This window comes from Balaenoptera musculus, chromosome X (assembly GCF_009873245.2).
Source record: "Balaenoptera musculus isolate JJ_BM4_2016_0621 chromosome X, mBalMus1.pri.v3, whole genome shotgun sequence".
NCBI lineage: Eukaryota > Metazoa > Chordata > Mammalia > Artiodactyla > Balaenopteridae > Balaenoptera > Balaenoptera musculus.
In genome coordinates, this window is record NC_045806.1 from 103591617 (window position 1) to 103616525 (window position 24909).

General features: G+C 36.4%; 1 protein-coding gene across 8 annotated transcripts in view; it reads right to left on the reverse strand.

Moving 5' to 3' along the window:
* THOC2 (THO complex 2) overlaps positions 1–24909 on the reverse strand; it is a 102703-nt gene that overhangs the window by 61458 nt on the left and 16336 nt on the right. For 4 of the 8 annotated variants that reach the window (XM_036839251.1, XM_036839253.1, XM_036839252.1 and 1 more), the window contains exons 3-9: positions 22370–22461; positions 20174–20225; positions 17252–17335; positions 16043–16113; positions 15056–15177; positions 14380–14513; positions 5564–5730 (exon numbers count right to left, since the gene is read on the reverse strand). In XM_036839251.1, coding sequence (XP_036695146.1) covers positions 5564–5730; positions 14380–14513; positions 15056–15177; positions 16043–16113; positions 17252–17335; positions 20174–20225; positions 22370–22461 — 722 coding nt within the window. The remainder of the gene's footprint in view (positions 1–5563; positions 5731–14379; positions 14514–15055; positions 15178–16042; positions 16114–17251; positions 17336–20173; positions 20226–22369; positions 22462–24909) is intronic. The other 4 variants (XM_036839257.1, XM_036839256.1, XM_036839254.1 and 1 more) reach the window with 1 other exon arrangement.

Sequence of the window (24909 nt, forward strand, 5' to 3'; positions counted from 1 at the left end):
AGTCTATACTATTATTGTGTGTGGCCACTGAAATCTGTTTCTTTTTAGCTTAGTGGTCAGCTAGTGTTTTGCATTTCTTAAAGGCCTGAAGAGAAAAAAGAAAAAAATACTCTTCCAGTCTTTGCACATTGGCTCTATGTTAGGGCACTCCTCAACACTTAGCCGGGCCATTTACAATTCTGCCTTAGTCTTCACTTCCTGCTTGTGTAGAGCCTAAAGGCCAGCCAGAGGAAAAAGCTTAGGGTCTTCTCAGCCCTTTTCTGAGCATGCATCCAGTTCTGGGCATGTGCTTGGCCTTTTTTTTTTCTGATTCCGTGGTACATACAGGAATTTTTCTAAAGCCCTTATTCCCCTGTGTATCTCCTTATCCAACTTCTTCCTTCCCAGGCTTTCAGTCTCTCTATTGCTTGTCTGACTGTTGTCTCTTACTCCAGACTGCTAAAGCCAATAGTTGTGTCTTCAAATGTTTTTGGCAAAAGCCACCCCAGCCCTAGGGATGCTCCCAATCAGGCGAAAGAAAGACAGGCCCTTGCACCAGTCCTTCAGGTAGCAGCCAGACAGGCTGAATTCTTTGAAAACAATTCTTTATATCCTCTGGCATTAGCAATCTGTACTAGGAGTGCAGACTTCTATCTTCACAGCCACCATCAATCTGGGTGTGAGGGATAGTAGGCAGGCAATTTAAAATATCACAGTGCTCTCTTACCCCAAACAGCAGCTTCTTTCTTCACCAAACCTTTCCTTAGTTGTTTTAAGTTTTTACTAAATTCCAGAGTTCTGTAAAAGTCGATTCAGTTTTTTTGCCAGTTCATTAGTTGTTTTCATGAAGGGACAGAGCTCTGGAGTTCTCTACTCTGCCACTTTTAGTTATGTCCTATTGTTGTCATCTGTGGACTCCTGGGTCACTGCCCTTCACTTAGCAATGAATGATCTTAGCTTCTGATTCACTGTCACCTTCTCCAACTCTATTCCTTTCTTAATTTTTGGAGATTTTCAAATACACGTTAGTGATTCTTCCATCATCTTGGTCTCTCAGTTCCTTGAATTCCACTCTTCCAAAGATCTCCTGTACCCTATGTCAGCCATTCACTCCATATCCTGAACTTTAATATTACCAATAGCTACAACTCCTCAAAGTGCTAATTTCACACATCCACCCTTAAGTGGGTCCTTAATACTGCTGGCCAATCATACTCTATTTCTCTTGTCCATTCACTCTCCCACTCTCTTACACAACTATTTCCTACTTTCTCTCCTAAGCTCCAATACCTCCTTTCTCATCCTCTCTCAGTTGATGACCCTGCTTTCTATTTCAGCACGAAAACTGGAGCAATCAATAGGACTTCTATAAATTCTCACCATCAGATCTACCCACATACCAACAACTGTACCCACATATGCTGCCTTTCCACCTGTTATTACAGATGAATTCTCTATGCTCCTATTTAAACTCCATCCATCACTTATGCCATAAACTGCATTCTCTCTATCCTACTCAAGAACACTGATCCAATAATTCTCTCCTCTTTCTCCTACATCACCAGTTTTCCTTTCCATTCAATCATTCCCGTCAGCATATAAATGTATTCTCTCTCCCATCTTCAAAAAAAAAATCTCGAGTTCACTTCCTCTACCAGCTATCACCCCATTTGTCTGTGCCTCTTTGTAGCAACTCTTTTACAGAGTTGTCTGTTCTCATCGTCTCCAATACCACTCTCCCCGTTCTCTCTTAACACCACCCAAACTCTACAAATATGGCTAGTTCTGAGCTCCCTGCTGATAAATCCAATGACCATTTTTCAGTCCTCATCTTAAATGACCTATCAGAGATATTTAACAGAATTGATCATTCCTTCTTCCATTTAGCTTCCAAGATGCTATATTCTTTTTGTTTTCCTCTTTCCTTATATGTATGTGTTCCTTCTATACCTCCTTTGCTGGTTCCTCCTCTTCTCCCAGGCCCTTTAACATCAGAGTGCCCCAAGGCTCAGCCCTTGGTTCTCTTATGTCTCTATATCCAACTTGATGATTTCATCCAGTATCACAACTTTAAATATCATCTATGTGCTTTTGGCACCCACATTTCTATTTCTAGCCCAGTCCTTTCTCTAGAACACCAGATCCAAATATCCAGTTATTGGGACTTCCCTGGTGGCACAGTGGTTAAGAATCTGCCTGCAATGCAGGGGACACGGGTTCGAGCCCTGGTCCGGGAAGATCCCACATGCCGCGGAGCAACTAAGCCTGTGCACCACAACTACTGAGCCTGTGCTCTAGAGCCCGCGAGCCACAACTACTGAAGCCCGCGTGCCTAGAGTCCATGCTCCGCAACAAGAGAAGCCACCGTAATGAGAAGCCCACGCACCGCAGTGAAGAGTAGCCCCCGCTCACCGCAACTAGAGAAAGCCAGCACGCAGCAACGAAGACCCAATGCAGCCAAAACTAAAATAAACAAATAAATAAGTTTACAAAAAAAAAAAAAACAAATATCCAGTTATTTACTCAACATCTCCACTTGGATATCTAAATCTTTAACAGGTATCTCAAACTTAACATGCCCAAAACTGAATTCCTGATTCCTACCCACAACACTCTACCTGGCACATAAGAGGTACTCAGTCAATATTTCTTAAATGAATAAATTTTGGGTTATAACGGTGCCTGACCATGGTACTATTACTACTATTACTGTGTTTTGAATCCAGAAATCAAGGGTGAGAGTCATCATCTCCTTCCTCTTTCCTGTGGCAAGACAACTCCAGCCAAGTTTGTCTTTCAATACCCTCATACTTTCTAGTACTCCTTTCTTCCTGCCCTTTGTGCTGACCTTCATGCTATCCCTAAACCCTCTATTGTAGCAATCCCTGTTAGGAGAATCAAACAGACGTACCAGCCCAATTTTCCAAATTGGTCATGTGCCCTAAAACTGTTTACATCCGTACCACCCTTCCAAGTCAAAACATCCAGTATAGCTGACCCCAGGTTGAAACCAGAATTAAAATCACTCTCACTGACTTCATAGCAGAAATAATTACCTTTGCCTAGAAGTCCTAAGCATTAAGGAAAAAAATTAAAAGAAGCCTGTTAATCCAAATAATTTCCAACTGGTGAAAACATGGGTTATGGTCAGTGGGAGTAAACATTTTCAGGTAGTGATGGGGAGGGGGGAGGGGGGAGTGGAGTTAGGCAAGGGACCAATACACAGGGTAAGCATACACGCCTAGGAGCCAATTTCCCAGGTTACATGCCCTAAGCAGTTTTTTATTTTCATGGCTTTTCCTACTTTACCTCCCAAGACCACAAATTATCTAAAATCCCTGACATTTCTTCCCCTGCCCGCAGTGGTCCTTAAGACTGCAGATTCTCAAAACAAGATAGCTCAGGCAATAGAAATAAGGGAATGGTGCTATACAGAGCAATACAAGGGTTACTCTTTCCAATAATAGGTGATTTCTAAATCAAATGTTTCTTGGTTGGGTATTTCTCATATAAGACAAAGGCCCCATGATCTACTAAAAAAACGATCATCCTAACATTGGTCAACCCCCATGGGTATTTTAATTCAGCTCAAAAAGTGTTACCATTATGAGGAATATTTTCATATAAAAATTTTTAATTCTGAAACTCACATTCAACAATACTTGATATGAAGCAGTAGGTCATCCATATTCACTGCAATATGCTCTGAAACCCTCAGTCTCCAAAGCCCTAACCTATATTCTAATTAATCATGCCCAAGTTAAATTTCAGCTACCCTGTCACTTCAGCAGTTGGCTTCATGTTCTCAAACCCAAAGCAATCAAGGTGCCTCTTAAAATGTGATGAAACACTTGAACTTCTCTTTCTCTGTACTAAGAGTGGACTCCCTGGCTACTGGTAGGAATAGGAACGTCTGCCATCACTAATTTTTGAACAAAGGTGAAATGCTCTTGCCCCAAAACCTTGCCATTCATCTTGTTTGGTATCAAAAAGCTACATGCTTTTAGTTCTAATCTAATTTCTCTTCTGGAGCATTCCAGAGAAATGGAAAACTGAAGATAAGCAAAGGCAGTAGGTGGTATATATTTGAGAATCCTAAAAGAAAACTGTCTTACTATGCTGAACTTGAGCTCCAGAGGACAGGAATAGACACTCTTTACCAGAGTATCCTCAGTGCTTAGCAAAGCAACAACATACCCTAAAAACTCAATAAATGAGTATTTCTTGACTAGTTGAATATCCCAGGCAGGTAGACAAATTAGGAAAGCTATACCAAAAAGGCAACAGAGGCCTTATTACGTTAAAATCCTCCATGCTATCCAGAGAGTTATCTTCCTAAAACATAGATCACTCATTTGTAGTAATTAGTGAACATTTACTATAGGCTAAGCAATAAATTAATCCAGAGAAATTAGTAAAATATAGACCATCCTAAATGACTAACAACCTAGCAAAGGAGACAGACATGGTTTATTCTAATATAACCTGATAAGTGCTAGAAGCCTGTGTCAAGTTTTATGAGAACAGAGTTTAAGAAGTGACTAATTATGCATGGGTGAAGTGCCCACCAAAACTTTATAGCGCAAGTAGCACTTGATCTTAAAGAATAAATAAGAGTTTACAAGATGAAGAAAAGATAGGCGAGAGGGGGTGGGTAAGAACAGTTTTCTAGTTATAAAGAACTGTATGTAAACAGAGGTCCAAACATAGCAATGCCCCTACCTAAGTTCAGGAAATGGCTAGTAATTGAATATGACTAGAATATGAGGTTTGAGGGAAAAAATCATTAAAGATGAGGCTAGAAAGAAAGAATGGGGCTAGATGGTGAAGAGCCTTTTCTGCCACATTTAGAAGTCTGAATTTCATCCTGCAGGCAAAGGTTTTTAAGCAGTGAGTCAATTAGATCTCTTTCAGAATGTAACAGTAGTAATAATATGAAAGGTGGATTGAAAGAGAAATAATCAGAGGCATAGATCTGCAAGATAACTACTGTAGTGGTTTAAGTGAAAAATGATGTAAGATATGCCTCAAGAATTTATTCACATCCATAAAAAATTCCAATGGTAACTACCTGTACAATAAAATTCTAACTCAACACAGTGTTCAAGGCCCTTGACAATCTAAAGTTGTGCCAACCTTTCCAACTTCACTTCCTGTCCCTTCTTTTCCCCACATCTTACTATCCAGCCACATGAGACTATGTACCATTTCTTCAATATGTTACGTACATTCATACTGCCACGTCTTCACTGACACACTATTTGTTACTTCTGCACAGACAACTCTCAACAAACACCTACTCATCCTTCAAGGACCAGGTTTAAAAAAGGTTCTATCTGTGAAGTCTTCCCTGACTCCATCTCTCTCAAGGCAAAAATGTATTATGCTTTCTTCTAGGCTTTCACATCACATCATTCATACCACTAATGTAGTTTTTTCTATCCCCTCTGCTAGAATGGCTGAGCTGAAACCAGTCATTAAGAAATAAAATTCAAATTAAATTTTACATATAAAATCACAAAATTAACATACATACACACATAAACACACACACACACACACACACACACATATTTTTCTTTACCTGGTAAAACTTGAATTTGAACCCAAGAATATGACACAGTGTTTGCGGTTCACACATACTCATGTAAGATTCTAATAAAGATATAAAGAAGTCATCGTGTTCTGGCCTGCATTCAAACACTTCTAAAATGACATCCAGAACTCTATTGGGATCCAGATTAAAGCATCCTGCAACAGATGAGATATACACAAATTCAAAAGTGATTATACATAATTTCTAGAAAAGCCATTAACCTTCAGGGACAACATACATAAAATAAAAATGTTTTTAAAAACAACTTCTTTTACAAGTTTGCTTCCCCTGCCCCAGAGGGAAATCTTCATAATTTTCAAGGTCATCACGGCTACTCCCCACATGTTACAGATGAGAAATATGACTTGCCCAGGATTGCAAAGTGGGTTAATGACAGGGCTTAGGCTGGAGCCCAGGACCTGTGACACTAAGTCAAGTGAAATTTCTTCTATGCCACATCATCTCATCAGTTCTTGATTACTCACGCTAGTGAAAGAGATTCACATTTTTAATTCTTAGCAAAATATGAAAATCAAACAATACATCTTACAAGTTAGGCAACTAAAGGTTTTTTTATGTTTTATGCAGAAGTGTTTGGAATGTTGACAAATGAGTTAAAAGTTCAGGTTCATGAAAGTAGAGCATGATTTTTATAATCATTTTTTAGTTTATCTTACATATACAACAAAACTACAAAATGTAATTGTACATTCATAGTTTTGGGCAGCACTCTAAAGGAAAACAGGTATACTGCTAATACTAAAGAGATGAGAATACAAGGAGTTGGGGACAAAACACAAGCAAACAGAGAAGGAAGAAAACAATCTACGTATAGCAGGAAAGGGAAGGGAAAGAAGCACTTAATAGGTACCGATGGCTACTTATCCTTGCTAATCTCCTAGGGTAAGCTAAAAAGGGCCAATAGACATGAATTTAATAAACATTCCTATCAGCCACCCTACTCTTAATACATTATTACCTCTATTTGCATTCAGCTTCAGCTGTTACCATAATTATATTATAGCACAGTCACATCACATGTGCATTTAATTTGAGAATGCAACCATTTACACATAGCAAAATAAACAAGAGAGAATTTAAATGATATAGTCAATTCCACCCACCATTCCTCTCAATATAATGTATGCTTATGACCCAGAGTGAGCATATCAATCGGCTGTTCCCTCAGTTTATATCAGTTCCCTCATGCCTTGTGCATCAAGCTGAATGGAATTCTAGTATTTTTAATTACGTATTTTTCATTAGGCATAGTCCCTAAATGCAAGCTAACCACTTCATCTGGGGCAAGCAAATAAACACTGATTTCTTCTAACGCTGGAGGAAAAAGAACAACTGTGTTAACTTAGGGAGAGATGTTAGGTCTAAACACTATACCTTATGGATGACTTAGAGGATTTTTCAAAGAAAATTCTTATATATCCTATTAATGATTTCCAGAGTTACTTCTATTATCTCCACACTTAAGTATATTAAATGCTATAAAACTAATGTCTAATTTGCAGTATCTTAGCAATCACTTAGAAAACCAAACTCTCCAAATACAAGAAGTATTTCTTTCCTCTTTTTATGAAACGCAAAGTTAAGAATACATTTTCTTCCATTTCTCTCATACTAAGGAAAGAAAGGACCAACACAGTGATCATCTCTTACTGAAAAGAGCTCCAGACTTTCATAAATTCTCCAAAGAGATGTTTATCTAAAGTTCTGGGAAGAAAACTTCTAAATATTTTTGCCTGTCCTTGCACCCCCAAAAAGTATGGCTTATGAATGTACAAGTGACTCCAAAATAGCAACTGGAATTTTTAAATGCTGCTGGTGGAAATATAAAATGTAAAACAGTACGACTGCTTTGTAAAATTGGCAGTTTCCTTAAAAGTTAAACTTAACACCTACCATATGACCCAGCCATTTCATTCCTAGGTATTTACCCCAAGAGAAAAAATGTCTATGTCCATACAAAGACTTGTACACAAATATTCACAGCAGCTTTATTTATAATAGGACACTCTGAAATATCCATCAACATGTGAATGGATAAACAAACTGTAGTACAGTATAATTGTAGAATATACAGTGGAATACTACTCAACAATAACAAGGAAAGAACTACCAATACAAGCAACAACATGGATGAATTACAAAATAATTATGCTGAATGAAATGAGCCAGACCAAAAAAAAAAAAAACTCACTATATGATTCCATTTATAAAAGAATTATAGAAAATGCAAACTAATCTATAGTTTAGAACGCAGATCACTGATTACCTGGGGAGGAGAAAAGAGGAAGTACGGGGGGGGAATGAAATACAAAGGGGCAAGAGGAAACTGGGTCGGGGGTGGGGAGTGATAGAAATGTGCATTATCTAGATTGTGGTGATGTTTTCACAGGTGTATACATGTGTTAAAACTCAAACTGTACACTTCAAACATGCACATTTTATTGTATATCAATTATGCCTAGATAAAGCTGGAAAAAAAAAAGGCACTGACAACAGATTATGGAAGATCTAGCAAATTCTCCAACCTTATAACTGCTCCTATATTTATTAAATATAAAAGTTCAATCAACTAAATAAAAATGAATAATGCTCTACTCTGTCAGAGAGGACAAAAGATACATTGAATATACTTTTGAAAAAATGGCTGGCTTATAATTACCCATTATGCTACATCCACAAAACTTGTGAATAAGGACTAGAACAGCAACATGTTACATGGAAATGTGTTTCATTTACATTGCTTTAAAGTTTATATTTTCAATGTGCTACAATATGAACCGTTGACATTATGTTTTGTTTAAACAGTATTATTCCATGAAGGCTATTTTAACAGTGATCTGTACAGTCAACTAACTACCAGTTTCTTTCTAGAGGCAATTTAAGGTAGTAACCTACACAAAAGGGATGCAACTTTTATTTATAATAGATAACAACCTTTGTATCTTTCACAAAAGAAAAACTGGCTTAGGAATTTTCTATTATATGTCTCAGGTGCCATAAGTTAGTCCAATCAGCTGGAATGACCTATGCTACATAATATGGAAAAAGTAGCCAAACCAAGGACTTAGAAAACCATTTTTAAAACCTTAGAGATTTGCTAAATAACAGTTAAGCTATTTCACATACAAGATTTTAGGAACAATAAGTAAGCCTGAAATGTCCAAAATAATTTTTTTCTAATGGCAGCTGTGGTAGAACAGACACTCTTGTGCTCAAACATCTTAAAAAAGGCTTTTATCCAGCCCAAGCATCAACAGTCATGTGATCTTGAGATAGATCATAAGCCTAGCTCCCTACCTCTACCACCAGCTACATTAAGGAATATACACACACACATGCCTTTTGAGGAACAAACAGGGAATCATATCGGAAGCGGAAACATTTTTAAATGGTGGACCTGTAATGGCCATGGATTCATTCCTTCATTTAAATAAACATTAAATAACTACCCACTATGTGCCAGGTGCTTGTGATACAGAGATTAATAAAATGCCTTCCCTACCCTTGAGGAGAGTTCACACCTTTTGGATGATACATCTTTGAAAAAATGCACTGAAAAGTAACTGAAGGCTCCCCAAAGATGGACAAGATGGCCAGTATATTAGAGCAAGTAATTGCAACTAGAGGCCAAAAATATGATAAAAGTGACAATGGTTCTTTTAAGAATAGGTCAAATTGAGATTCTTAACAGAAACAAAAAGGCCAAGGTAATATTGTAAACATGACTGGAAGAGATGTCCAGCCTGTACATTTCAGACAAGAAAACAGAATGATAGCGTCAACCATCATGTTCCTGACAGAATAAACCTTACAAGACAAAGAAAAACCATGTTTTGAACAAAAGGACATGATCTGGCTCTGGCATGTAGAATTACTTTAGAAACAGGCTATACCATGGTCTCAATGTTTTTTGTGCCCCCAAAATTCATATGTTGAAATTCTAATGCCCAATGTGATGGTATTAGGAGGTGGGGCTTTTGGAAGGTGAATAGGTCATAAGAGCATAGCCTCATGAATCAGATTAATGCCCTTTAAAAAGAGAGCTCTGTTGCCCCTTCTACCATGTGAGGATACAACAAGTTAGCAGTCTGCAACCCGGAAGAGGGCCCTCATGAGAACCCAACCATTCTGGCACCCTGATCTTGGACTTCCAGCCCCCAAAACCGTGAGAAGTACATTTCTGTTGTCTATAAGCCCCCCAGTCTGTGGTATTTTGTTACAGAAGCCTGAATGGACTAAAACAGGCTAATAACTTATGCTAGACCATTTCTAAGAAATAGTATTTGCAAAACACTGCACATCTCAAGGCAAGAACCAGAGAGCCAAGATGCAGAGAAATGCACCCAACAAAATAAAAGTATAATTGTAAAAACAACTATGCTTGAGAACACCAATCGCTGTCTTCTTTTTCATAGTAGAGATAAACAACTTCTTCATAACTAGTGTATAGTAAAGAAACTCCAGTAAAGCAAAACCTTAGGGAAAGGAAGCAGTCAACTGGTTTCCCTTTCCAAGGGATAGGAGAGAGTTGACAAAAAGATAAGAAGCTTCAAGGCTTAATGGCTCTTATATCCATACTGATCCAAAGACAAAATACTAAGTACACTCAAGATAATGTAGTCAAAGTGATTAAATGTCCCATAATCTACCAAAGAATAAAATCATTTGACTTGGGATTTTATTTTGTTTTTAATGTTTCTCTGGTCACTTAACAAGCAACCAAGAGGACCTGTGAGACTGAAGGAGGAGAGACTCTCACCCCACCCTTCCCCATCTCCAGCCAAATCTACAATCTTGGACACCAGGCGACAAATGAAGGTCCTGAGGTTTGGTGAAGAGGGCTCTGATTCTGGGTGAGAAGGAAAGGATCAGAGAGCCAAGGCCAAAAAGATCCTGGACCACTAAACCCAAAACCAGGAAGAACCATTTTCAGTCTCCAAAAACAAACTCGGAACTTCCCTGACGGTCCAGTGGATAAGACTCCACGGTCCCAATGCAGGGGGCCTGGGTTCGATCCCTGGTCAGGGAACTAGATCCCACATGCCGCAACTAAGAGCCCGCATGCCGTAACTAAAGATCCCACACACAACAACAAAGATCCTGCACATGGCAACGATCCCACGTGTCGCAACTAAGACCCAGCACAGCCAGCTAAATAAATAAATAAATAAATAAACAAACAAACAAACTCAAGTAAGCTAGCTCCATGACTAATTTTTAGCCAGAACTTCTGATTTAGAGCAGCGATCAGCATACCATGGCCTATGGGTCAAATCCATTCGATGTTTGTAAATAAAGTTGTGCTGGAACACAGACACACTCATTTATTTACATGTTGTCCATGGCTGCTCTCACACTACAATGGCAAAAGTGAGTAGCTGCAACAAAAACCATATGACCCACAAAGGAAAAAAATATTTACTATCTCATCCTTTACAGAAAAGGTTTGCTGACCACTAATTTAGAAGAAATAAAAGAATACCTAGCTATTACTTTTTTGAAGGGCATTCAGAAGAGTAGAGTGCTTACAGTTTAGTTCAGCAATCAAAGGAGTCCATCTTTGGGAATTCCCTGGCAGTCCAGTGGTTAGGACTCCGTGCCTTCACTGCCGAGGGCCCAGGTTCAATCCCTGGTCAGGGAACTAAGATCCCCCAAGCCACGTGGCACGGCCAAAGAGTCCATCTCTGATATCCTTTCCTCTAATTTCTAAAAGATGCTTTTTGCCATCTTGATGCAGGGATCATTTGAGAGGCATCTATGATATGGCAGCTCAAGGGACTAATAATCACTATCCATTCCTATTAAGTTTTTCAAGCTTACTGTCAGACAAACACCAGGCAGACTCATAATGGTTCCTATTCCTTGCTTTCTTGCAGTAAACAGCCCAAGGCTATCTGATAGGATATACTGTTTATTATATTTAGGACATAAACACTTCGATGTGCCAGAATCTTTTAGGGAGCAAATGACCACCTTTTAACTATAGAATGATAAATAAGGATTTCTCCTGATCAGACCAAGTACCCTGAAATATAAGTGTATCTAAAATGCATGCCTCGGGACTTCCCTGGTGGCGCAGTGGTTAAGAATCCGCCTGACAATGCAGGGAACACGGGTTCCAGTCCTGTTCCAGGAAGATCCCACATGCCACGGAACAACTAAGCCCGCGCGCCACAACTACTGAGCCTGAGCTCTAGAGAGCCCACAAGCCACAACTACTGAGCCCACGTGCCACAACTACTGAAGCCTGCGAGCCTAGAGCCCTTGCTCCACAACAAGAGAAGCCACCGCAATGAGAAGCCCGTGCACTGCAACGAAGAGTAGCCCCTGCTCGACACAACTAGAGAAAGGCCACGTGCAGCAACGAAGACCCAACGCAGCCAAATAAATAAATAAATTTATTTTTTTAAAAATGCATGCCTCCCAAACCAGATATTAGTTCTGCCAATGGCTGGTGAAGGAGATCAGACCTGAGATAGCTTTGTATAAGGTATTATCTGTCTAGGTTGCTCCTAAAGAGAAAGCAATGGGAATAAACAAGAGGAAACTCATCCAAAGATGCCATGAAAAGCAGGATGCTATGTTAGTGAACTGCTCTGGACAGATGAGACAAGGCCTACCTGAAGTCTGCATTGAGGGGGAATCCGATAAATTCTACCTCTTGAAGAGTGAGTACTCACTGGAATTGAAGTCTTAACCTCAACTTTAATGTCAATGAAAAATTCCTTTCTCAGACAATGGGGGAGGAGGGAATCAGCTAGCCAAAGAGAAACAAACACTAAGCCAGGAAGATGAACTTTCTCAAATCCTCCATGTCAGGGAAAAGAGGCTAAGAATCACTATAAACTCTACTAGAAAGGGGGAAACATTCATTCGTTTTTTGATGAGTATTTATCCAACACCTACGTACCAGGCACTGAGGTTAGAGGTACTAAACAAAACAGACAAAAACCCTTGTCCTCAGGGAACTTACTTACATTCCAGTGGGGGTGTGGCATAAAATACGGTGCACATTATATGGTGTTAAGTGCTCAGAAGAAAGACAGTGAACCACAGGGAGTGTCGGGGTGGGGGGTGGCCATATAAGGCTACACTGAGGAGGTGGCATTTGAGTGTTTCTGGGCTAGCGTGCTTTGCAGTACACCTGACGGACTAGAACAGAGGTTTGGCCCAAGAAATCAAATTGTTTATACTCATGGAATATCCATGTGAGTTATGAGCTTGCAGTTGTGACTGTCACACTGTTCTTCAGAGACAGTAACATAACCTGTTCTCTGTGGGGACATAGTTCAAGAAAAGAAAGTACACAGCATACATTTTTCCCAGTTAGATAAAAGCACACTTTCAAGAAAATCCCTCTTTGAAATGTTCCCAAAATAACAAAGGACTAAAAAAGTATAAACTCACAAGGACAAAAAAATAGAAGAAACAAGGACAGATAAGAGATATCAACAAATAAGCAGATAAAGTAAAAAAAAAAAAAAAAAAAAAGTGAGAACCTTATACAGCAGAGAATTTTTTTGTGGGGAATACCATCTTAAGAGAGTACATGGCAGTATATTAAGGAAAGACAAACTTATAGCAAGGCAGTACTGACAAACATCTCAAACTAGATCAAAATTCTGCAGGAAAAATGTAGAGCCTACCCTGGAAAGAGCAGAAAGGAAACCCTACAGGAGGATTTTTTTTTAATGGGTCACTGCTACACAGGTAAGCAAGAGACCTGCAGCCTTAGAGGGCTGCCAGTCTTGGTGTTAATTTGACAATGGAAGAAAGTAGCAAAGAGACTAACTAAATCAGCTGCCAGAACTAGACTCACTTCAAAGAAAAGGGTAAATTTAAACTAAAAGCTCCTTACCTCTATACCTGTTGGCCACCAAAAGCTTAAGCTAAAAACAAAAATTACTGTAGTAAATCTGGTTTTATCTGGGTCCCCACTGGAGAAAGGGGATAAGGACTGGGACACCTCCTCTCTCTTTCTCATCCATAAATTTCAAAAACAGAGAAAGAACTGAGAATTGAGCATAAGCATCCTCTAAAATATAACCAGTGAAGCAGGAAATATGACTTTTCCAACAGGTCTCAAAACGTAAGACATCTAGGTGTTGCAAAATCTTCCCTGAGATAGCACAACACCTAACAAATAGCAAAAATTCTTTCCATTCTTGAAAAATCAGGAGTACCCTATTTTTCTATCATTCATTCCTCCTTTCTATAGAAGCCAACTATTTCCTCCAAATGCTCAATGCAAATAAAAAGAACAATGCTAAAGAAATTCTATTTAAAAGGTAGGGAAAGTAACACTTTCCTATTTGTTACACTTTTACAACATCTGCACTTACTTTAACAGACTGTTGTAAAGATAAAATAAAATGTGTATCAAAGTTGCTCGGTATTTTTAAAATCAAGTTCAAAAGAACTAAACATCTCCACATTTCAAGAGTTCACCGAAGATTTTATTAAAGTTTCATATTTGCTTACTTATTTTCTGCCCTCCATAAAATTATTGGAAAATACTTAAAAATTAAAGATAGAAATACTAGAGAGCAGAAACTAATACAAACACGAAGGTAAGAGTAACAAAAAGATTTCTTATAAATATCATCCCAAATTTTTTTATTATTGATAATAATCTTAAAAGTACAAGCTAGACACTTCTCTCGTTTCTTAATTTAAAAACAAAAAACTATAGGGAATGCACTAGTTTTGTCTTTATGGATATTCTTCAACAGTTAAAAAAATTTATCTTAGCAACACATAGTATATATAGATATACGTCTTACCTATTAAAGATTTGATATTTTCTAAGATTAAATCACTGGTAATATTTCCAGATAAATCTTGCCCCAATTCAGCAATCAGCTTGGCATAACCTTCATTTTCTTCTCTTAACAAATTAAATTTTTGCTGCTTATAACTGAAATTAAACATCATAAAGCAGATAAAATTAATTTCAATTAACAAGCTTGCATAAGAGTATTGTATTCTTCTCAATGAATTTTCTTACTCTCTTATATAAAACAATCATAAGAACAGTTGTTGAAAGTTTACCTCTTTGTCTATCTTTTAGGATAGAAAATAACAGTGATTCTTAAGGGACACCCCAATGTTAATTACACAAGGAAAGGATATCGCTAATAACATAACACTATTTCCATCACTGACAAGAATATACCTTAAAGCCACAGTTGTAAATTATTTTATTGGTAGTAATAAAAGCATTGAATATTATTTTAACTTCTAACATGGAAAAAAATTAACATTGGTTTCACACAGGTAAAGTTCACTGCTGACTCAATAACCGTAGGCTACTCTTAAAAGGAAAAAACACAAGACACATGCTAACAGCAACAACAACAAAAATCTTCAAAACGCCTTTAGAAACTTCTAGTATTCAACATGAGAACTAAAAAACATGCTCAGGTACTTGATCTGCAACATAAAAATACTTGTACTTACAAGAGTTTTGTCTTGATTTTAACTGACTTTTGATTGAATTGCTGTGATTGTTTGATAAGTCCTAACGATTCCAATGTTTCTGGATCCAAGCGTTCCTTTAGAACTGTGTCTGAAACTAAATACTGTATTAAAAAATATTAAAGGCCATTTACTCCTCAGCATTCCAACTATGCATTCACAACCTTAAAACATATTCAAAATAATTTCCCCAAATAAGAATATTAAAATCACCTTATATATATACATCAACAACTTTATTAAAAGGCTTGGAACTTCAATCTAACAAAAATGATGACTCTCCAAGTACTGAAACATACAGCTTTTAAAAAATTCACTAAAAATTATATGTCATGCTGTACACAACCTACAAATGACAAGAACTACAGATGTAATTCTGATTAAAATTGAGTTTGTCAACTGAATTTTCTTTAAGATAATGCAGCATTTCAGCCTTCTTTGGTTTCTACTGTTTAAGTCAAATTCTATTGTCTGTCCTTGCAGCAAAGACAAGGACATTCTTCCAGGTCTGAGTAATGGCATTCTGCCTTGGTTTTAAATTTATGAACATAAAATGGTTTGCTAGACAATGATTATGATGAGCTCTAGAATTAATTATTTTTAAACTACCTCCATTCTTTTTCTCCTTGCCTAATAGTTTATGAAAAATTGTTCAGTTTAAAAGCTGTCCATATCATTTCTACTCACTTGATAGATGCTTACCTGTTCCTTAGTTAGGAACTTACTAGGTCAGGAATATCACCAAAGGTTTTCTATGCATAGATAGTTTAAGTGATATGGTAGCATGCCTATTTCGTAGAAAAAAATTAGCATGTCTAATTTTACAAAGCATTCCATTTCAAAACCCAAATCTCACCTTATAATGAATAGTCAACTGAATGTCAATATCCTCCTCCATTAACATGATTATCTGTGATTACAATCATTCCACATAAAATTTAGAAATGGAAAGTATTTTTTAAAACTTACCAAACATGCTAATACCAATTGTGTAAAATAGTCTCTCTTGCTTTTTTCTTCTAAACAATTTGTCTCAATATCTATAATGACAAAGAAAAAGAAAGATGAAAGTTTGATTTTTCTAGGCTCCAGAACTATAATACGATACCTGTTTTCTTTAAAACTAGCTAAATTTAAAATGCCTCATTCTGAATTTGGGGAAAAAATTTAAACTGTGGTAAGCATAAGCAGTCCTTCATGTGCATATGAATACTTAAAGATTTATAAATACTTATAATTTATAAATATTTATAATTTCTCCTGATGCTGAAAAACTGACCTTGTGACCAATGGCATAGCCATAAAATGGTAAGTTGATTATGGAGCTATGTGCTAAGGCACTGCAAGCAACAAAGCTTCAAAAAAATACTGTTTTCAAAAATGGAAACATTTGGGAATTCCCTGGCGGTCCAGTGGTTAGGACTTGGCGCTTTCACTGCCAAGGGCCAGGGTTCAATCCCTAGTTGGGGAACTAAGATCCCACAAGCCACGCAGCACGCAGCACGGCCAAAAAAAAAAAAAAGGGAAACATTCAAGCAAAGTTTAAACAACCACATGTCAGAGATGCTAAGGTAAAAAGCTGAACTGGGTGACAACAAAGATCTCTTCTAATACTAAAGATCCTATTACTCATGAAGATCAAACCCTTGACTTTGGCCACCTTGGTACCATGTTCTAACCAAGCTACTTGGTCACCAACTCTATGAAAACTGTATTAAAAGATATTTTTAACATCCTATTTTGAATTACAATTCTAGTCAGCAAACAAAACTTCACTCAAGATTTTCATTTTCTTCCTACTGAAATATTTTTTTTAAAAACTGAGACCTCCTTGAGTTTCAGTACATTATTCAAAAAATTTGTCAATTTTCTGATCTAAAGTATAGAGGAAATAAACAATTAGCTCTAAATGCTAAGCATCAAAAACTTCAACCAGGATTAGCAGGATTACAAAATTGGTCTCAGGATTATTGTTTTAACTGATTACACACCATTACCTTATTTTTAAAGTCAATTCATATTTAGAATGTGCTATAGAAAAAGGCACCGATTTTAGTGATGTAATAAAAATTGCCCTCTAAGAGTTCCAGGGCTCCCCCAGACAGACATCCTACAACTGCTTTGCTTCAGTTTACTTTCTACTGCCATCACTAAGAATCAAAAGAGAAGAGGACCTACCATTAAACACATCCACATTTTCCTGGCCCTTCTCCACTTTTCCTTCTCGGACAGTGCCATCTCCCAGTATTCTGGCCACTACAGCTAAGCACACAGTCAGCTCAAGCGTATTAAGGGAATTTCGGGGTGTAATTTATACAATGTAAATTGCAGTACAATCTCAATCTATCAATAAGACTTTTAATCCGCGTGTATCTCAACAATCCCTTCCAGGGACTCCTAGTTGTCTCCTCATTATCTAGTTTTCTGGTCCCTCCTCAGCCTAGAACTTCAAGGATACTGATCTTGAGGGGTCAGGACTAAAGTGGGCCTATTCTTTTAACCAATATCTATCTACCCTCAAAGGCCCTACAGTCCCTAAGATCTACCTCCAAAGTCCCCAGGATGAGAGCATTTGGGTAGCAGGTTCATCCTCTTCAAGTAAAGTCTACTCTCCTCTTAGCCATCGGACCTGATTAAGATACAACTCTCTGGGTTCTGACCATGTTAGCAAATGCTTAATGGGACCTCAGTAAATTTCTTGGCTAAACTATCTCAATAATCAATATAGGACTCTATTATCCCAATTATGCTTTCCCTGTTTTCTTTATTCTTTTTGTTCTAACTTATGAAACCATTCATTATTCATTATTCATTCATTATTTCTGACTCCTCAACCCCAAATCAGCACCTAATAAGTTTTCTTTAATTTCCCTCTGATTTTCCTAAAAAGCCCTCAGCCATTTCCAACTCTAGGCCCAGTATCACCAACCACCTAACCCAGCTCAGAGGTCCCATCAGTGCATCAAGTCACATCAGACTCTCCTTTTGGGTTAATATAGCTCTCAGGCCCCCTCACCCTTACATGATTAATCTTTTAAAGGATACTGTTATCTTAACCAGGAAAGTACAGCACTGATTTCTCTTATAACTGTTAAAATATTAGAAAGAGAACATGATATACTAGAAAGATCATGGACTCTAGAACCAAAAGGACCCAGGTTCAAACCCTGCCTTATACTAGTTGTGTGGCCTTGAAAAATCACTTTTCTGAGCTTTGATTTTCTGATCCATATCTCTACCTTACAGAAATTGCTGTGAGGATTAAAATGAAATTAAATGCTTAACATACAGAAGGTGCTCCAAAATGGCACCTACATTATTATTACTGTGATCATCATTATAATTATCATCATCATTATTATTAGAGGTAGCTCGCGTTCTTACTCCTATTCCCCTACCTTGGTCTGGGGTCACCCTTGGATCATTTTTTTTCTGCCAAGGGTGGGGGTACGTGAGTGAGGGGGCAGGTGAGGGAAATTCTCTTTCCAAGTTTGCCGTCCTAATCTTGCTTGTAAAAATGGACTGGATAGGCTAAAAGAAATTTCCCAAGAGCAACCAAACATCATCTTCATGAATTCATGTTACTAGTAAAAAGCCATGACTTGTAATAATAATTCATATTATATAACTAAATAACTATGAAGGGAAAATATATCCTAATAAGTCAATTAAAAAAAAGAAATTACTAGAACTTACTAGTAAGCTGATAATTGATGATTACCCAAAGAAAGATATAAAATGTACTCCTGACACTATCAATGAACAACAGCTTCCACACAATGGTACCTACAAATCACTCTTTAAGTCTTAAAAATTTATAGTAAAAACAAACAATTTTCTAAATTGAAACCTGTCTCGTGTTATATTTATTAGTAACATAATATAACATCTTTAGTGCCTGCTCTAAAAATTAAGCTTAAAAGGTTTTTGTTGTTGGCATAAATCAATCAATCCAATAGATAGCATGAACAAATACTTTATCATCTAAACCAGGATAGTTTGAAGATTGAAAGAAGGCACAATTAATAATTACGCCAGGAAAACAAAACAAAAAGGGGACATAACGGTCACCAATCAATGGTCTTTTCATTTATCACTCACGGTCCACACACATTTTGACTTGTTCCCAACCTTACTGTTGTTATAAAATCTTAAACGTCCTGAAGGATCAAGGACCAGACATTTAGATTTGTTGCAATCAAATTTGGGATTCTCAGTAAGACATTTAAGTAACCTATCTAATTCTAAGAGTTAAGATTAACGAGCTAAAATAATTCATTCCAGCTTGACAAACTCTCAGAGGAGAAGTCATATTTTAAAGCAAATATTATAATGTTTGGTAATGTTTTCTAACAGATCAAAGTTACAGAATGCATAAGACTGATGAGGAAAACTGTGCTCAAAGATACTTTAATTCAGATTTAAAATCAGAGAAATATATTTGTAATATACATTATTTTTTAAATCCATGCCTCCCATGGAGGGACACTACCTTTTGTTCTAAGTCAAAGAAATATTCCTTTCTTATCTTGCATGAATTCTTATTTATTCTGGACAAATAGAGAAGTTGCTATTTCCAAAGCTGGCTTCTCATCCTCAAAACAAAAGTACTTTTGATTACTTTGGCTCTTCTTGCTCTCTCTAAAATTAAGAAGAATCAGAAGAGTACAATAGTAAAGTAAATACCTCTTGAGTATCCTGAGTTTGAGATTCTGACATTCATTGATAATCTGCATTGAATAATATTATGTGGTTACTAAAATCTGAATAATTCAGACTAACTTAACCTCAGAAAACCTGGGTTTTTTTACCTGAAATGACTTAATTTAGCTCAATTTTATATAAAGATACATTCTGAAAAACTCAAACTATTTGAATTATAAACTAAAACTATTTAAAGCTAGCTTATAAATAGTAACTGTACTCACATTTGACTTATAATATATATTCCCTATAAAGTAAAAAAAAACCAATATATTCTAGATTTGTAGAAACATTTGTAAAATCCTTAGTTTGAAAGAAAGCATTTTATTTAACACAGTACATTAATTTGCCAAACAACACTTTTTACAGGTGAAATAAAGGCTTATTAATACCTACCTAATATGCAGAATACGTCAGCAAGAATGGAGGGCATATCCTCACGAAATTCCTAATTTTAAAAAATACAATTATTCATAGTAAATACTAGAATAGCACACTAGCAATTATTATGGTTTCAGAATAACACTCTTCAGTAAAACTTAAAAACAAAACCCTAATACCACTATGTTGACAAATAGTAAAAGTTTTCAAGTTTCATAATATAGAGAAAATTAAGAGGGAGATAATGGTTGGAAAAAATGTTTAAATGTCTACCATGAAATAACTTGTGTTAAAAAAAAAAAAAGAAACTTAAAACAAGCACCTCAGGAAATAATAAAGAACACAAATGAGTTAACATTTTTCCAGTGAAGTTTCATGTCAGAAACCACTGGAATTTGGAGTACCTTACACCTACCTAAAGCAAGACTGTTAAATATGGTACATTTTTCATCTAAAACTTTAAATGTTGTGCTCATGCCTGAGTCAACACTGATCTATGCAAAAATCATAGTATTATCAGAACAAAAATCTAAAAAATGCAATATGAAGATGAAAATAATTACCAAAAAATCTATCTTTATTTTCTTTATGCACTGATGTTTGCAGCCTTTGGAGAAACTGACCCGAAACTCTCCCCTCATTTCTGGATGAATACTTCAGCATTTATCCTAGATTTGTCTCCTGACTTCCCACTCCCACACCCAATTTTAGAGCCATTTTCCATTAGTAAGGATCATAGTTCAATTATTGCAATTAGTTTGCTGGCACTATAGCAACCCTAAAATTAGCCTATTTTCAGAGAGTAAAGGAAAGAAATATAATTCTAAAGGAAAAACTGGTAGCTGTAAGAGACAGACAAGATATGTTTCTGTGGCTAAGATATGGGACAGTGCAATATAGGACTATGAGAATCTAGCCACGACAAAGAATCCAGCTGCAGAAGTATATATATCACTAAGGACTCAAAGAAAGGGAAGCTAAGTAAGAACAAAACACACATTAAGTTCATTTGGACTATTCATTTTCAATAAATGGGAAAAGTATTAGAATCAAATTCCATTAACACACTAAACCCTATACTGATGCCCAATTTACAGAATGAAATAACCTTAATTGCCGATCAGACATTAGTCTCTTCTTAAGGGCTATGAAATTTGGCTATGTCTACTTGAATGCAAGTGCTCCAAAACAATAGAGCAAGACAAGAGTTTTCAAACATGGAATATTAGTTGTTGAAGAAACAGACTACTCCAACACAAGCTAATCAGATAGAGACAGTTTAGAGGTAAAAGAGAAACTCATATTGAACCTCTACTGCTCAAATACATCTCAACATGATGGGGGAAAAAATCACAACTACTAAACATAGAAAGTCCTTAAGACCATCCTCAGGAAAGCACAAAAATCATACAAAGAAAAAGGCCACAGAAGCTTAAAGCAGCACAGGGGAAATTCATACTGACATCAAGAAACTCCAGGTACCACCTCAATAATACTTATTATGAAAGCTGTTCTCAACTGGGCAGATAATTTTATTTATACAAGTGTAATAAAACCCAGCCTAATAATAATAGAATAATACACCACTTGTAATAAAATGAAACTTAACTCCTGCTTTACAATAAACACCCTTACAATTTGAGAGTTCATCTTTCAATTCAAATACCAAACAACCATGGAAAGTATCTGGTCTGAATCTAACTTAAATTCTCTAATAAATAAAAGAGTGAAACAGAATAACCACTTAAAGGTTAGGGGAAAATCTAGTTATTATTTTCTAAAGCAAACAACAAACAACATGAAAATTAGCATCAAGTGAACATTAGAATCATACAACCTCAATTTAAGATAATTTAATCCTCAATTTTTAAAATACATTTAATTTCTAAACATAACCACAAACAAAAGAAAATGCTTTGTTATGCTATACTGGGAGAACAGTCTAACCAAATTATTTTTTTATAGGAGCTTTTTTTTTTTTTGCCCTCCCAGCTTACATAATATTTCCTGCTCTACTCACAACCAGAGAAAAAGATTAAAATACCTATATTTCTGTCTAGCAACAATGGCTTACCAATATTATCTTAAAACATTCACTATTATAATTTTGAATAAAATGAAACACAAGTTATACACTTCAGGAATCCTTGCATCAAAGGCAGAAAGAAATATGTAACAATTATCAAATTTAAAAAACATATATATACTTACACTAATGTCATTAAGAACATTAGATGCCTGTTCATGCTTTAGATTTCCTTTAATGACATGGTATGATAACTCATAAAGAGCTTGATGGAAATCTGTCAAACATAAAAGAAAGAGTATAATGACACAGTCTCTTGAACATGAAAGGTAGACTCTCTAGGGGAAGATCTACGTATTTCCTACTTCTCGGAATTATTATAAACATCAATAATGATTAAGAAAACTATACTTCTAATGCTTTTCTCTAGCAGATTTTTTCCTTTTATTTTCACAAAAACACAATACTTAAAGAGTAGAAAAAAGTTAACCTTGACTCCACTACTATAACATAACTACTGCTTGAGCACTTCCAATCTTTTTCTATATGTCTACATATTTTACATACTTGCATTCATAGTTTACATCATTTGGTATTCTGATTACCTGACAAACACTTTTAAAAGCATTTTCTCGTGCTACCAAAGTCTACGAAATTATTTTTAATGACTGCATAGAACTCTAGCAAGTGAATATAAACTAACCATTCTTCTCGCCAGGAGATTCACAGATTTTTCTAACTATATTCAGATTATAGTCAATTTAATCGCAGGGCTACACTGACAACAGATAAAGAATAGCAGTAAATATAAAATTTAATTTTACCCATATCCTACTGTCAGAGAAATTTCTCCCCAAAATCTCATTTTCTCCTCTATTTCCAACAGAATTCAAACTAAAATACATTCAGCCCTCTGTATCCATAGGTTCTGCATCCACAGATATGGAGGGCTGACTTTAGTCACTGTACAATGCCATTTTATATAAGGGACTTGAGGATCCTTGGATTTTGGTATCAGAGGGGGCTCCTGGAACCAATCCCCTGCAGATACTAAGGGATGATCATAATTACATATGTACATACACACATAAAACATCACTCCTATGAGAACTGTCAACCACATGTACGGTAGTCTCATTCACTATTAATTAGCATAGCCCCCCTTTCCTGGAGAAGGAATTTGGGGAGGGGGGAGGAGTTAATGGTCAGGTGAACACCTCCTTCCAGCCACCTTTTTCTTTAGTCCCATACACTAAAATCTTTATCTCCTTCCTCTCATTAAAAGTAGGAAAACAAGTAGCTCTAAAAACATTAATGTAAAATAAAGTCAATTTATAATCCACTTTTGAAATAAATCAAAAAATCTTTCAGGGCAATATAACAAGTTAAGAAATCAAATATTTGGGAGTTCCCTGGTGTTCTAGTGGTTAGGATTCGGTGCTTTCACTGCTGTGGCCGGGGTTCAATCCCTGGTCGGGAAACTGAGATCCTACAAGCTGTGCAGCGCGGCCAAAAAATAAAAATTTAAACGAGAAATCAAATATTTAAAAATCTTCTCCTTTGGTCTACTACTAGCCACAAAAAAGGAACATTAACAGAAATCAAAACTTTTATCAATCCCCCTTTAAACAATGAAAATAGTATTTTACAATGAAATAAATTTGTCCATTAAATTATTCACAAAAGAAATATAGCCAGATTATCCCAATTCCTTATGAAGAATCCATTAAATATATCCTACCTTTTTCACAAATATGCCTTCATTATGCTTATAGTAAACTATATAAAAACTAAAATTCAAAGGAAAAATTTCTGTTAGTATGGTAGGAATATGAGGTCAATTTCATGCTTTCAATTTCCATTAATAAAATGCTTTTATAACAAATAATAGCCATTTGAAGTTATCCAGATAACTAAGATTTTTTAAAAAGCAATCACTCTTAGAAACACAAAACAGCTGAGCATCATAAACTAAATTCCCATAAGAATATGGACTCACAGGGGCTGAGGGAATTCTAATCTTAATCAAAGGAGATTAAAGTAGAGAACAAATGGCCCAGGTCATCTTGCTGACACTAAGTGACATAAAAACAATCACAATGTAATCCACAAAGTAGCAAAGATAGTCCCCAATTCACATGTTATTTAAATGCCCATTTAAGTGGCTAGGAAGTCCTGTCGTATTTTATCCACAGAAATAGTAAGTGGTGTCTTAAAGACCACCAAGGCTAGTCCCACAAAGCCCTGCAAAATCTACACTAAAGTTGAAAAACTTTACATTTACAGTGGGGAGGAAAACTTAAAACCCTTATAATTACACAGAAAAGAATAAATGCTAACGTTTCAGAAAAAGCAGCTTTAAGAACAGCCACAAGTAAAAGGGACTTCTAGACATTCTTTGTGGAATTTGAACATTTTAGACACTAGTTCTTGGTTATGTCGAATATCACTAAGACTACTCATGTTTATCAGCCATCCTTACGATGTTATTTTACGGGAGGTGGGGAAGAGACTTATAAAAAGAACAAGGAGAAACAGCGTGTGCAAGGGAAACTGCCCGCCTGAAATGAAATCAATTTGAGGGAGAGGCAGAAAGGGAAAGGGCACAAGGAACACCACCCAAACTCAATCCTCCTGAGATAGACGAAGGAAATTCTGAAGAAACAACATTCAATTCCCTGCATGGACTACCCACTGGGGCCCTCAGACCAAAGCTTGATTGTTG